This window comes from Neolamprologus brichardi, chromosome 18 (genome assembly GCF_056152115.1).
Source record: "Neolamprologus brichardi isolate AB-2024 chromosome 18, ASM5615211v1, whole genome shotgun sequence".
NCBI classification, from domain to species: domain Eukaryota; kingdom Metazoa; phylum Chordata; class Actinopteri; order Cichliformes; family Cichlidae; genus Neolamprologus; species Neolamprologus brichardi.
Window position 1 is genome coordinate 23,013,422 of NC_142121.1, and position 16,229 is coordinate 23,029,650.

General features: G+C 41.3%; 1 protein-coding gene across 2 annotated transcripts in view; it reads left to right on the plus strand.

Annotated features, from left to right (window-relative positions):
- The window catches only part of ephb1 (EPH receptor B1), a 166,624-nt gene that overhangs the window by 35,734 nt on the left and 114,661 nt on the right, over positions 1-16,229 (plus strand). For both annotated transcript variants that reach the window (XM_006786547.3, XM_006786548.3), the window contains exon 2: positions 13,772-13,836. In XM_006786547.3, coding sequence (XP_006786610.1) covers positions 13,772-13,836 — 65 coding nt within the window. The remainder of the gene's footprint in view (positions 1-13,771; positions 13,837-16,229) is intronic.

A 16,229-nucleotide genomic window follows, 5' to 3' on the forward strand; every position in this document is an offset into this window, starting at 1 on the left:
CCAATGACTGTACTTGATATTTTTTTGTCTGCCCCTGTTCTCCACCTGAGTTTGTTTAGGTCTGTCAGCCTCATTATGTCAAGTGAGCTGCCAGGGGACACGCGGGCTAACAACACCCCTGGGGAGGAGAAAAGAGGAGCACTAGTGTATGGAAACTCTCTGGGAGTCATTCCAGCACCCATCTACATTAATAGCTCCACGACTGCAGATAACAAACACTTTGTGAGATGGCAGTCATATTTGCTCAGCATACACTTAAGCCTTAGCAAAAGCAATGTATGAAATGTGTACTGGCAAACATTTGGAAAATTGCCTTTTAAAGTGGTGCGGTACTGACACCATCACGCAAAGTGTCTTTATCTTATCTTATTCATCCGACTGCTGTATGTGCTGCTGGTTATCACTAAAGGCACATTGTTCTTTTGTTTTCCGTTATTCACAAGTTGCAGGACACATATACGTGTCGCAGACTTGCTACTACATGATCAGGAGTTAAGCCAGTGCAGTCAAAACCAGCAGACAGGTACATCTGTGTCAGGTATTTTGTTGTCATCATGTTCCTACCAGCCACCAGGACCCATTTAGAATTTGTTGTGTGCCTGTAACACCTTATAAAAGCATCATATCGGTGTAATTTCACAAGAATCTGATCTAATTTATATCCACAAAACTTTCATTATGCGTGATATATTATGCCGTCATCACGTTGCCTAGCAACCACCGTAGTGTCAGAGTGAGATCACAGACCAAACAATACTGTAGGTCGGGCATGTACTAGCTCTAGAAAATTTCAACAATACCTTTCAGGCACTAAATGAAGAGAAGCTTTTTTTTCTGTTATTACACAAATCCGGTGTTGATTATATATCACAACAAACTGCACTGATAATTACTGGGAAAGCATTTAAAAGTAAAATGTTTTAAAGTCAGCTTCACTGCTCTAAACAGTTACTGCTTTCTTTTAGACTTTCTAAAAATGTAGCAGAACTATGATGTTCTATGAGTTGTTAATTTAGCAGTAAAATAACTTCATTTTTGAGATAGTAATGTTTGCTGTTGAATAAGAAGCTTAAGTCATTTTGCCTGGAAGAATTTATGATCCACTCATTTGTATGGATGTCAGTGGAAGGTTTTAGTGTTTATTGCTTGAAATGCTTTTCCACCCTATTCAAGATCCACAGGGGAAATAAGTGAATCATCATTATTGTTGGCATAACAGTGGTTGACTTTATATAAAGTGTGTGTGTGTGTGTCTGAAAGAGAGGGAGAGAGTGAGCGAAAGAATATATATATAAAAATATTGAAATACAATCTTAAAAAATCTGTTTCCTTTGGGCCGTGCATTCATTTCTTCAGGGTGACAAGCAACATTTTTGCTTAACGTAATGAAAACATGGGGGGATAGGTTAATTGGATAATCCAAATTACCACTAGGTGTGAATGTGCGAGTGAATGTGAGTGTGAATGGTTGTCTGTCCCTGTGTGTTGGCCCTGCGACAGACTGGCAACCTGTCCAGGGTGTACCCCGCCTTTCGCCCTATGACAGCTGGGATAGGCTCCAGCGCCCCCCGCGACCCTGAAAAGGATAAGCGGAAGCGAATGGATGGATGGATGGTAATGAAAACATACTCTTTCTACTTCTTCTGAAGCAAAGCTTAAAGCTTAAAATCATCAATATATTGCCACTTATGATTAGGGCATTTATTTCCATCTGCCAGGGCCCAATAATTTTAAATGAGTATTCAAAGTAAAATGACACAAGATGGATGGAGTTTATCGCGTTTTCTTGACATTTTTGTTTGTACACAAATCAAATAAAATTCCAAATTCGACTTGTATAGACTTTCTCCTCTACACGCAGCATACCCAAAATGTGTAGAATTTCTATGAATTTATCTGAAATACAGTAGGTCTTCAGTAAGTGCTCTTCACTCCAAACACCTGGAAACCACTTTGTGAATTTCCACTACAAGTTGATAACCACATCTGTGCCCTGGACAGACAACTGCATATATTCTGACCCGGTGGCACTGAAGTGGTGGAACAATTTAACAGCTCGGATCAGCATTTACAGCTGTGCAAGCTGTGCGTGCCGCCTGTGTTTACATTTGCATGTGGCCATTAGTAAATCTGTGTTTTCGAGTGCACAAAGTGCACAGTTAGCAAGTTTCTGCTGCTGCCGCCTCTTACGTGTGAAGTAAAGGGAAGTGCTTAAAATGTGTCTGTAGCGAATACATATTTAACGAAGCATCTCGGCTCTTTAGCTGTGCGGTTGCAGCGCAGCGAGCAGAGTGTTGCACTTTGACTCCTGGAGCACAGCAGTAAACGGCCTCATCTGGGGGGAATGCCAAGTAAAGCTCAGCCTGGAAGCTCTTTTGTTTTTTCCTCTGGCAGGAAGAATTTTAGCTGCGATGGTAACCACAGTCTGTCATGCTACATTCTGAAGATCATCCAATGATCCATCCAATGTTGTCTCTGTTATATTAGCAATCAACAGAAGGCTTGGAAGATCCAAAATGGCGAGATTAAAATATTAAAAAAAAATAAAAATGTTACATTCAGCTAGTGCTGGCATTGCTACTATTGGGACTGCCAGAGGGATGGCTGATGTTTGCACTCCCCACTAGTGTCACTGGACAGCTGTGACATTTGAGGTTGCATTGTGGGCCAAAGCTCAAGCGTCCTGGATTCCAAGTGAGATGAGGTCAGATTCAGTGTGTGCATGTATCTGTGTGTGTTTGTAGTACAAGATCAAAATTACCCACACTCTCCCCGTGGCATAACAGACTGAATGTAATGTGTATGAAATGACATTTTCTCTCCCAGAAGAGCTCAGTGTTTTACTGAGCTGTGGCTTAGCATTCAGAGTGACTCTGCGAAGGAAGAGTGAGAGAGTGACATTAAAAAAAATACTTACTTACAACTGATTAAAAAAAAACGGAAACAAAAGAAAAGAATGGGCACATTGATGGTGGACATAAAAAAGGCAGCATCAAATGGAAGAACATCAAACACATATTTCTCCTGGGAGCTAAGAGAATAAGCCTTTTCCTCTTTTTTTACGGTCTTCCCCACCTCTGGAGGAAAGCAAAGAGGGCACACGCCATTTTCCTCTGCAGTATGAGAGATCTTCAGACAAATATAGGCCTACTCAAAAAAAGGTCTCTCTCACTTTCACTCCCCAAAGGTAAAAATTATCTCGTTTCCTCCCTCTCTCCATCCTTCTCTCTTGTTATAGATTCTCATTGGAGAATCTCAACCCACCTATGTCAGACTCACGCTGTAAGGTCAAGATCCTCTGCTGAAAGTTTTTCTTTTGGCTTTAGGACTATTTTCTTTCGTACACGCTGGCACTGCTGAATCCAAACTCCAGCAAAGCCCTGGAGGAAAAACAAAGCCCATCTCCAAAAATATATAGACGTCCTCAGGCATGCGAGCATATGCTACAAGAAGGTGGATTTAGTGTTCGCTTTTAATGGAAAGGATTGCGTTTGCTTGGAGGCATTGGATAGGCCACTGGCGTTTTTATGGGGATAGGCAGCAAGGGGGTGAACTCCACCTGCGGATGTCCACGGTCACCATCGCTAGTGGTTTAGCTCACTCCTGGGATGTATTCACTGCTTATGTATGTGTGCTGTTGGTGTTGAGACTGTGTGTGTATGTGTAGTAGAGCTGCACTAACGAGATCCCCAAAGAACACCTCACTCGCAGTTAAGGGAGTGAGATCACACCACGCGATTTCTCTCATTCACACCGTCTTAGCCAGCAGCGTCCCCGTGGTGGAGAGCACATGGCTAGGGAATACCAAACTGAGGCATCAATTACCTGCATCTCACTACATCGGTCAAGGGAGAACACAGATAAATTGAATAACCCTTTCCCGGTCGCATGTTGGCATATGTGCTTTCACACACATGTAAGTGCAGGTGATCTCGCACACACATACCCCCCATACACACACTTAGTCACACGGAAAACAATCAGTGATCCATCCCAGTGGCATCCTCTCCCGACAGGGTACAGTAACCACCGCTTACCGCTGAGACTCCTCAGTGTGAAAAAGAAGTGTGTCATATGATTGACTCACTCACACCTCCATATGACTGTTAAATCGCCTTATACGTGCAGTCAGTTCAAGCTTAGTGCTTTTCCCAAGCCCCATGGGCACGGGTGATAATTTGAGTTTTATTGAAATTCAGCTCCAGTGGGTTCAAGGTGGTTGAAGGTCGTTCTTTTACTGCCACAGATGAGATGGAGTGAGAGCACGACATCAAACCCTCAAGGTCCCTTCTCTGTCTGACTCCACGATTTTCTGACTCTTTTCCTCTCTACCCATAGGGGAATTATCGAAGAGTCACAGGTCAATTTTGTGGCACATCCAAACACGGTTAACAACAGGATTTAATAAGATATTGCTAGCTGGTATTTGGCTCCCCCCATTAAACACAGGCTGACAGAGGTGCATGGCCTCATTCGTAAAATTGGGGAGAAACTCTCAGTGGCATAAGTGAATATGTACTAACCTAATCTTTAGGAAGTAAAGGACTTTCTGTATTGTCTTAATTTGTGCTTCCTTTTAGAAAGCCCTGATATTGTCCCTTTGCTCAGACAGATGGCACCCACAGTTTTAGTTATACAATGGAGGTTTAGCAGTGTCCTGGCGGGAGGAGCAGCAGAGCTGTGCTGTTTTGGGTGTTGGGAACACATTTTAGTGCGTGCATACGTGACTTTTTTCAATAGGTTATGCATGAACTTTTTTCAGCCGTTAGCGGGATGCTTGTGCCCACGTTTGGATGAGACGGTCTTGACTGTGTGTGTTTTATTGAATATGAATACTGCAAGAACCACAAAGAGACAGAGCGTCTTTGTTTATGCTGGTTGCAAGACACAAACAGTGTGGTTTCCAAGAAATGATCCAACGCCACTGTTCAGCTAAGGTTAGATCAATTTCTAGATAAGATAACACACAGCACTGCCTCATGACATGCTCTCCGTCACAGTGTCTCTCCGAGTATCTCTCTTTTTATGAATAGCGACCGCCTTCCCCCTTCCTCTTGCTCCTTTTCACTCTTGTCTTACTATCCACTTTATTTTTTTCTTCATCTCTGTATCTCACAGTTTCTCTCTGCCCTTCATATTGGTTCTGCATATTACAGGATGGTTATCTCAGTTCAAGTGTATTACAGTGTGGCAGACGAGGACATTCATTTCTATCTCCTGCGTTGCCCTACTAGCCTCTGTGTTGTTATAAAAGGCAACTAGGTGACTCACATTGTACTATCATTAAACCTTTGTAAACAATTGAAGCTTATTAATTCATGCATTTCTCTCCGTTTAACAGTTTTACACGTTGTGATTCCTCTATCGCAATCCAGATAAATGTATATACATTCATGTGAAAAAGAAACTTTCACAGGGATCTGTAAAAAACTAAGTACAACCTGTGATTGGGTATCTTATAGAAAGATTTTTAGCAGCAATAACTTGGAGTGATCCTTTTCATCATGACTTTTTCATTTTTGGAGGAATTTTGTCCCACTCATATTTACTGCATTGCTTCTGTTCATTTAGGTTTGTGGACATTTTTGTCATTTAAGGTCCCAACACAGCATTTCAATTAAATTGAGGTCTGGACTTTCGTTGCCCATTCCAACGATTTGATTCTTTTCTTTTTCAACTATTCGCTGGTGTGCTTGGGTTCATTGCCCCGTTACATGACCCTATTTGGGACAAACTTTACCTGTTGGACAGATAGCCTCACATTTAACTCAACAATACTTTGGGTTTGGAGTTTGTGGTCAACTTAATGCAAGGAGCACAGGTCGTCTGGCTGCAACACGAGCTCAAATAATCCCCCCTCTCTCACCCCACCACTGGTGTAAAGTGTTTGGACTAGTGTATTTTGCAGTGCATTATGGCCAGACATCTATACTTTGGTGTCATCTGTCTAAAGGACATTGTTCCAGAAGTACTGTGGTTTGTTCAGGTGTGACTTTGCAAACCTTATCTGTGCTGCCATGTTCAGTTTGGAGAGAAGACACTGTTCTTCAAGCCTTGTAAGAAGAAAAAAAAAGAGAAAGAAAAAAAGGCCATACTTGTCAGTCTTTGTACCGTCTAACATGCTTACTGAGGTCTGCAGAGGTCACTAGGTTACTTAGGTCTTGGGTTCTTTGTAAATTTTCCAAGTATTACACTGTGTCTCCTTCAGGTTAATTTGTTAGGACGTCCTGGGAAGGCATTGTGTTCACACACCTCAATGTTCATGTTGCTTTTGTAGAAGTTAACCCGGTGAATTCGATTGCTAGAATAGCTTAGATTAGCTGGCAGCTACTTGCTCTGTTAATTGCCATATAAACAGTAAAAGTCTACTTATTTTTTTCTTTCATTTTCACATGACTGTATTCCAGCACATGCAGGACCTCACTAATTGGTAATTCTTACTGTCTTAATTAGAGTGAGGGGGACTGCACTGGGAGTTTCAGTGAATGACATAATTCTGCTCACTCAGCACTTCCTGGTCGACTTGAAAAACACAGATGATTTTACTCACTCTGAATAGCCCATTAGCTATAACTTATAGTGGTAAATGTCAGCCTCACGCAATCCCAGTGTGACCCGGGCATGGTACTTCTCTGTGGCTCATTGTGTCTCTAGGCAGGAGAAGTGATGACAGTAAGCTAGAGCTAACTTCTGACTTTCATGTGAAGGTTAGAAATGTCAAAACTATAGAGTAGACTCATTCTCCTTATGGGAAACTATTAAATTGCAATTTTCTCAATGCTAGCCCTCCAACATAGAGTTTTGCAGAATTTAATTTTCCTATTTTCCATTTTGGTACTAGGAAGGAATCTCCTTGTGCAGTTCTTGTGCTGAAAAGTCATTTTCTTTGTGTCCTTGTGACTCACGTAAGCCTTATCAAACTTTTAGTCTAGTGGGACTGATGGAGTAAATTTTATCTAGCTGTGTCAATAAAGTGATCAAATTTCCACTGAAATGCTTTTATTGGATGCAATGGAGAGTGGGTAGGAGCAGGAGTTGCAAATTGAATAAATGACAGTGAGTGGGTGTGGCTGAGTGATTGGGAAGCCAGCCAAAGCCTTGTTCCACAGCCAGTGAACCATCGGAGAGTAGTCTCCCTCTCTCTAAATGCTGTTTTGTGAGGTGAGGAGCTTGATAAGAGTTGTAATTACCTCATTTTACTGCAGCAAATTGCCAGGTTTCTTAAAAGCAGACAGGCTGGCTGAGGCAATATCAGCAGTAATGAGTATTGTGATGATTGTGGGAGGGCAGTGCTGCTTCCATCTGGATTATTGCTTGGTCACTGCTGCTGGTCTGCTGCTATAGGAAATCGGATCCTGGGCAGTTTTGTGAGGACAAAATGATTTAGGTTTAATCTTGTTATAAGTTATTAGTATTTAAGATTTTTTCCCTTAATTATTACATTTAGGCATTAGATAATGCTGTGGATTTCATGTGTTTTTCATTTTTATGAGCTAGAACCCATAATCATGACAAGTAAAACAGAAATAGTTTGACATAATTCATTTTACATGTGAAAAATACAGAATATGTAAAAGCGTAACTAATGTAAAATCATATTATTGAAATTTTTAAGATGCACTTGTACAGATACAAATACAAGCAGAGCTTGTTAAGAAGCTATTTTTTATTTTTAGAATAAGCTCAGGTCATAAGGTTATGCCAGAGAACCCTGAATAAAGCCTAGAGATCATCAGCTCAGTCTTGTCTCCCAGACTGATGCTTATGATGTGTATATTGGTCTTTTTTGGGTGCGTCTCTTCTCCTTCCTATATTGAAAAGGCTTACGCAGGGGCAGGGTTCGAACCCCTCTCCCGTAGCCTGTCATTAACAGGAGGCAGGGCAAAATACAGACAGCTCTGTGGCAGTGTAAAGGTAAACAGAGATGGCTAAAGTGAAGGAGATGAAAGACGGTGTTAAATGGAGAGTGAAGAAAGTTGCAGGGATGAGGAGGATAAATGATGCACTGAGATTAAGGGGCGAGAGGAACGAGGGAGAGATGGGTGGATGAAAAGGGAAGAAAAGAGAGAAGAAGGTGGAGGTAAAGAGAAAGCGGAAGGGTGGGTGGGTGGGTAGGTGGTGGGGTTATGATGAATTAAAGATGACACTCTCCGGCAGCCTGGTTTCTAAAGATCACTCTGTCTGCTAATGTAATGTTAATGAATGCAAATGATGTGCCTAACCTCTCTCCCCTGACCAAGCGAGGGAAGAGAAAAGAGTGAAAGAAAGGAAAAGAGGGAGAAGAATAGATGAAAAGGTGCAAAGTGGGGGCTTGTGTATAAATGTGCTGTTCCTACATTATGCAGGTAGCTGAGTGACTGACTGACCACTAAGATATGATCAGATGCATGAGACTTTGGTGTTGGTATAGCCTTTGTTTGACCATGTACCTGTCTGTATTTGCCAAGCCTGCCTCAGGGGGGGCCGTTGTGTTTTCCTGCTTCAATACCATAACAACTCTATTACAAACCGGTAACAGCGGGGAAAGAATGTGGCTGCTCACCAAGTGCCGCAAGGTTGAATCTTAAATTGTATGCGACACAGCAGCCCAGATGTGCGAGGCCAAGGTAATGTCACCTTCCTGTGATGATAGGATAATTTCATCAGGTTCTTCAGATGCTGTGTGTTTATTAAATTTCTGCTCTTACAAGACATTCTTCTCAACAGCTGCTGCTGAGCACACTTTGCCTTGTGCTGCCCTGTTCATCTTTATCTTCTGGACTCTCTCTCTTTTGTCTTTTATACGTGTCTGCTCTGCTTCCACGGAGCGAAAATTATATTTTCACACAGCCGTCGTGAGTGACTGTTAGCCAGGCGCGCTATTACTAAATCTGTGTGTGTGAGTGTGGGCAATCTGTAATTTGTGAGGCTGTTCGTTTAATGGAGTCTGTGGCTCAGAAGATGCAGGACTTGTGTATCCCATCACTCCGCGCTAATGTCTCGGAGGAGGCTGGCAGATTTTTTTTTTTCCTTCAGTTTTCAAATTTAGTCACATTGTCATTTCTGTCTTCAGGGGGATATTGAAGTAACACATTTCTTTTGATGCATTTCACTTGCCTGTTCTGTATCTTCTATTTAAAGTAAAAATCCTTCAGTATGAGTGACAGAGCTTTAGTGTGGCACGGAGTAGAGAAGTCTCACATCTGTGTTTGTATGGATTGTCTTCTTTGTTGAACATGGTGACTCAATCAGATATTGCCTTTTTATATTCTTCTTCCCCCCGAAGCAGTACTGTGCCATAAATGCAGTTTCCAAATCTGCTAAATGGCCTTAACCATGCTGGACGTGAAGCGGTCTTTTCTTTCGAAATCAGGGATGCAGCGGGTGAGTGGTGTCTGTCTGCGTGAGACATTTCCACATGATTTGTTCGGAAAATACTTCACTCTGTCAAAATGTTTTTTTTATATTCATAAGTCCCCTGAGTGGACGGCTGATTAGTTTGGGAGATGCAGCATCTTTCGTTCGTGTTTGTTTGTCACTTTGTTTTCAGCCCTGTATTAAGATGCCAGGCTCAGCAGGCTACCATGGGGTTTCATCATTGTTAAGTGCTCATTCCAATCCCGCTGATTTCTCCACTTGGTTTTTCATCTCCGTCTTTCTGTCTATTTGTCTTCTTTTTTTCCCTCTTTTTCATTCTTTATCCGACCATCTTGATTCCATCCCCCCAAGAAAAGATAAACCCCACTTACATAATGTCATCCAAGGGAATCAGATCTTCTTTCGCTTTGCTGCTACAGTCATAAAGAGAAGACCCTTAAAGCTTTGCATCCTGCATCTGGACGTGATTGTCTCATTGAATTACAAAGTATACCAGCATCCTTGAACAGGAGGACATTGAGGAGTGGGGGGAGGCTAAAGAATAGATGAATGTAAAAGATGGAAAGAGAATGGAAATCCGTGGAGAATGGCCTGCTGTATTGATTGAGGAGCCAGGAAGCTTCAGAGAGGCACTTCGGCACATGTTGTATCGACTAGTGGCCACACAGTCACAGATTGCCTGCAAAGGAGGGAATTACACAGACATGTTGGCATTCTGACTTTTAAAGCGTAGAATTAAAGTCATGCTTGAGAGCTAAAAGAGGGCGGAGAGATTGGCCAATTCATTTTTGCTGTTGTTCCTTCACTGAACTCCCGTTCTATTGATGTTCTTTAGTGTGTACAGCTTCCACCTAATCATGCGTGTCTATGCGATGTATCATGCGACTGCTTGCTGACGTGTAATTGTGCGAAGAGAGCTGCCTTATCGATCTATAATGCAGGGCCCCATCAATGTTTAATGTAGTCTCTCTCACTCTTTCATTTCTCTCCCTCCCTTTCTCTAGCCCCAAATGGTAGGCTGCTTCCAGAACCTACCATTTGGTATTGATCTATCACTTGCTGCTAATAAGAAGGAGCTGTGCTCTCGGGGATTGGGAGCTGCAAGGCCTCATCTGAGTCTTGGTTTTGGCTTGGCTTGCGACTTTTGGGTTTTGACTGGTACCCTTGCAGTGTTAACCAACCTACATCCATTGTATGATAAAGGGTAACTAATATTCTGTGATGCAGTTGCAATACAGCCTCGAGCCTTATGGATCCTTGAATTTATTTAAGGCTGGTGACGCCGACACCTACAAGCCATTGTTTTCCAATAGATTTATGAGCCGTGGTTGCTTAGTTAACATTAATCTCTCCGTGTTAACAATTCTCACAAAGACTCAACTACTGGTGAAACTGCCTGGTCTTAATTTAGTGGCGCTTGCAGGTGGAGCTGACATAGCAGAATATGAATACAGAAGAAAACACACTGGGCTACCTTCCAAACACTAGGGACATGGCAAGGTCCTTTCCTTGCCTTGCAAATAACTTGCTATAAACTTGGAGTGCGTGGATGACTAATTGCTTTTACAATGCTAAGGAGTAACCCAACATTAAGCTTCTAGACAGACAATAAACATCCTGGGTCCTTGAAATGCAATTTTCAGTAACGTATTGTTTTTAACTGCACTCCATACTGTATTGTGTTTGTGTTGGGGGGCAGAGTACACCCTGGACAGATCGCCACTCCATTACAGGGGCAACAGAGAAACAGGCAATCAACTAAAACTAAAACTCATTATAATTACCAATTAACCTGACAGATTAATTGTTTATTATTTACCTAATATTACCTAATATTAAATAAATTTTAAAAATACCTATACCAAAATTTAATTAGTGTGTAACCTTAGGCTATTTAGATAACTTGTAATTTCAGCAATAAAAAACAATGTTTCCTCTTTTTCGAAGAGATGTTTCGTGTAATTAAGTTGATTTTATAATGAAACTATTCAAATCCACTTATCATTTAATGGATGAACGGTTCACAGAAGTGCTCATTTAAAAGCCCCACACATGCACATACACAAGGGACATTTTCAAAATCTCCAGTGCCAGTGGACAGGTGTGCGAGCAATGCCATGATGGCTGTTCGAGCCCCTCCCCGTTGCTAATCACCACTTAGCATACTCCATTTACTCATCTGCTACTTTGATATTCTGCTAATGGTAGACATTAGACCACATGACTCTGCTCATCCACCCCTCCCTTGGGCCTTTGACCTTCTTTTTTTTTTTTCGTTTCCGCATCCTCAATATCTTAGACCGAATCCCCTCCAACCCCAACCCTCCCCCTTCCATTTTAAAAGGAAATAGAAAAAAAAATGGTCGACCAAGAGCCTGTGTGATTTGACTAAAGCTTCTGTGATTTCCCCAGAGAAAGGTTTGGCAGTCCCCACAATGCTGGCTGGCGCTGAGGGCTGTTTCATGCTCCTATCTCCCCAGCTGACAGCAAGTCGTACAAGCAGGCAGGCAGGCAGGCTGGAGCTGGCTGGCTGTGGAAACTAGACAAGGCAAGGCTGATCTTAGGGAAATTGAAATACTCTGATGGAAGCCGGGTGTGAACAAGGCTGTCACTGTAGGTGTACACAGAAAATTGCTCTCTAAGTTGGCTGGTGCATGAGCAGAACGGGTGTCCATCTGCGTGTGTCCTAACATGCATTGTGAGTGCTTGTGTGTGCAGGGGCTAATTGGTTTCATGTCTGAGGACAGTTTCTCCCAGTAAGTAGAGATTGAGAATGAAAAGGCTCTTTTCTTCTTACAGGTGGCGTGTCACTCATCCTTACCACAATGTACTTGTTTTTAAATTTTTTTTAACCAACGCTCTTGAACCACGGATGACGGGCTTTGAGTGTTCCGTCATTTGGAATGATTTCAAAATGCACAGCGACTTCAGTGAGACTCCAAATTAGCAGCAGCTGCGAGCGCGTGCTTGTTCTGGGGGAGTAGGTAAAGGGAGGGTGATGAGGGCTGGAACCTCTCCTGGAAATCTTGAAAGAGGGCATCGTTGTGTCTATGCATTTAATCAGAGTGAGATTTCTCCCTTATCAACAACACATGTGGGTTGTGCTAGCCAACCATTTGCTGTGAAAGTGGAAGAGCTCCAAGCCAAACACACAACGACCACAGTTCCTATGAAAATTGCACACACACACACACACACACTTTCTGCTTGTCTACTACAGAATGCAGATCATCACACAAGCACACCATTCACCCTTCTGTCTCCCAGATTTTAATCTGTCTGGACACAACACAAAACAACAAACACAATGGAGTGTATGTCGTGGCAGGGGACATCGGAAAATGTGAAATATCCTTTGGTTCACTCTCTGTAAGATTAATGTTTTAGGACCGCGGATAAACTGTCTGTTACAGGGGAAATTATGAATCTATCATTACTCTGCTAAGGCCAGCATGTCAGTTAGTCCATCGCTCTATAAATCTGTATTGCAGGGAGAGGGGCAGGTGAGCGCTTTGTGAAAACTGCCATATTTCTCTCTTCTTTCCTTGAGCAACATATCATGTACCAGCAAGGCAGATATTAATCAAAAAAAGAGCTGATAAACTTCTGGTGTGAGCTGCCAGACTTATTTGTCTAAGCTATGTCCCTGAGGATTAGGAAGGGGGCAATCTGTGTTCTCATATTGCACTGATATGTGGCCAGATATGACATGTTGTATAATAAAAGTTCAAACAAAGATAAATCCAATCCTTGAACCCTGTACTTTTTTCTTCCTTTTTCAGGCTGTATTGTGTTACTCTTTCATTTTGTGTAGCCTAAAGTTATCCAACATAGGTCATCGTGTTTTTTGGCAGGCGTTTAGAAAATTAGCTAATTAATCTGAAATTAAAAAACATTTTATGGCTTGCAGATATATGCGTTTTCATAACTTTAGGTTAAGGAAAGCTGACGCAAATACATCAGAGCCTCACCTTGGAGGGCTCCTTCTTCATATGTGAAGCCAACTCTTTTTGCCAGGCCATCTGCAAACCTCATACAGTGTATCGACATACCCACTTATCTTTCAACAAAATATCTGCCTTTCATGCGAATACTTGCACACATATAAGCAGGACAAAAGCAGGATGTAGTCTAGTACTGTATATAGCAAGATAACACAATGCAAAGAGTTTTTTTCAGCTTTTTTCTCTCAGAGGTTCCTTCCAGCAAAGTGCCAAGGATTTGTTTCTTGTTTTAACAGAAGAGTAACAGAGATGGATGAAACACTGTAGGGATTCTTACTTTCTGTTCATCAATGAGTGTCAAGCGATCACTGGGGCTTGAATATAATTTAGCTGTGTGGGATGGTACTCAAAATAGCTTCTGTGTGGCTAACCGCTGGTTCTCTCTGTGTCTTTTTCTTTCTTTGCTGCAGAGACCTTGATGGACACTCGTGTGGCCACAGCTGAGCTGGGGTGGACAGCATATCCTAATTCTGGGGTGAGCCCGTTGTTGCCAACACATGAATGTTTACATAATTAAATAAATCAGAAGTTTCACTACAGTATTTTTCTGTTTTTCAGGTAAATAGCTTTGTTGGGTATGTGTAACATGACACAGAGCACGTACAGGTTTACAGGCAGACAGACAAATAGGCAGGAAAGCAGGGAGGATGGGAGTTATAGTTATAGACTTAAGCAGTGCCCAATGTAGCTCCCATTATGGGTATTATTTTCGCTGTGTCCCGGTTCATAATGACTTAATAACATAATGGGTCCACGTAAGTCCCAGAACACAGTACCTAAGTCCCTGTAAATGGAGGCTGGGGGGGATACCATAGACATAATGATACTGTAATGATACATTTATACAGGGAAGTGGAGGTATTAGGATGAAAGAGGGAGGAGGAGCTAAGAGGACAAAAAAATGCTCAGGGCTTTTCAGATTTAAAGGGAACTATCTGCAGCTTTTAGGTATTCTCACAGAAATGGAATGAGCCTAACTGGAACAAAGTGGAACAATATTCCTCTTTTCTCTTTTTTGATTGAAACTCAGTATTATTGCCCTGTTATGCTAATGGAGCGTTTTAAGACCTTGTTTTCTGTATTGTAATTCGATAATTCAATGAAAGGCTCCATAGCACAACAGTGATATGAATCTTACAGGAGCTATCCAGGATAGAAAAGGACTGTTTCCCGCATTTTCTGGGCCTTTAGGTCTTTATGAGGCATTTTACACACGTGTAAAAGGAGCTTTTATTGCTACCGAGCAGAGCTTTGACTCTGTTTAAGCATTAGAGTGTGGCAGGGGTTTTTTGTATTCCTCGAGGAATACAAGCTAAAATAACCTGTAATAACCTCGTGTGTGTGAGCTTGCATGTATGGCTGTGATATTGTCATCTGCACAATATCTGGAGTGAGCCCTTCTCATTGTGGTCTCCACAGTTTCAATGTTTTTCTCTTGTGGCATGAGCCATGTCGCAAATTCCTTCATGATTAATCAAGAAAACCCCAGTGGCAGATGGAGCAAGTGTACATTTTCTTGCATAACAGCCATTGTTAACTGTTATTATCCCCTTCTGTGTTCCTGTCTCTTTTTTTTATTTATTCATTTACTTTTTATTTTGTTGACCAGCAGCCTACATTAGTACTTTTTTCTTTTAATTTTGCCTCGCTGTTGATATTCTCTTCACAAACGGCTAAAACACAAATGTTGGTTAGACAATCTTGATACATTTTTCTTCAAAAATGTTTAGCTGATATCTAAAATTAGCTGATTGCAGATGTTAGCATGACCAAGATTTCCACTAGCTTAACCGACTGACTTCCTATTTACTACCTACACATATTATGGGCTTAAATAAATGCAACTCTAGTCGTTCCAAGACTTTATAGACCAACTTGATCAAATGGTGAACAGCAGTGTTCACCATTAGCAACATTTGCACGATGTGCAAACTGTAGTAATGCCATCAAAATGATCACGAAGCCAAGTGTTTTTCTTGTAATATGAGCATGCCCTACCAAAAACTGATAGCTTTCGCCACGGCACATAGAGCTGTGTCTCATGTGCAGCCTCAAATCAGCTGCTCACAGATACTGAGAGACCTACATACATATGGCTGGTGACCATCGCAAAGACACAACACATTTTCCACACATAAAACAGATGTATGTTTAAAAGCTGTTCTTAATAAGATCTGACATGAATACCAAAGGTGCAGCACAACAACACTAACAGTTCAAAAATAATAATTGTTTTGACAGATTCATGTTAAATGTTACATGTGTATTTGAATTGTATTTCTGCCTTTCTTAATGTTCCCTTCTACTGAACAGGCAGGCAGTGACCCAGCAACCAACACTTACCAGCTGTGAACAAAAAATATTTATGGCTTTAAAGGATAATTAGTCCGGTTGTTTTGGACCAAAACTACAGAAAACAATACATTAGATTTGAGATTCACTGATGCACCAAAACAATAATCAGCCAAACAGCCATAAAATGCTTCATTTTATTTTCCAAATAAAATAAATTATTAAGGCAAGGCAAGGCAAGTTTATTTGTATAGCACAATTCAACAGCAAGGTGATTCAAAGTGCTTTACAGAGACATTAGAAACAAAAACAAATAAAAAGCATGATTTAAAATTGATTAAAACAAGCAAACAAACAAACTAACTAATTAACAAACAAACAAACAAACAAAACAGTATATAAAATCAAAACAGATAAAATCAGAATAGTAGATAAAATCAGAACAGTAGATAAAATCAGTAGTTAAAATGTAAGTTTTGAAATGTAAGCTTAAAAGTGTGGATTTGGTGTTTTATTCAAATGCAGCTGAGAATAAGTGAGTCTTCAACCTGGATTTAAATAAACTGAGTGTTTCGG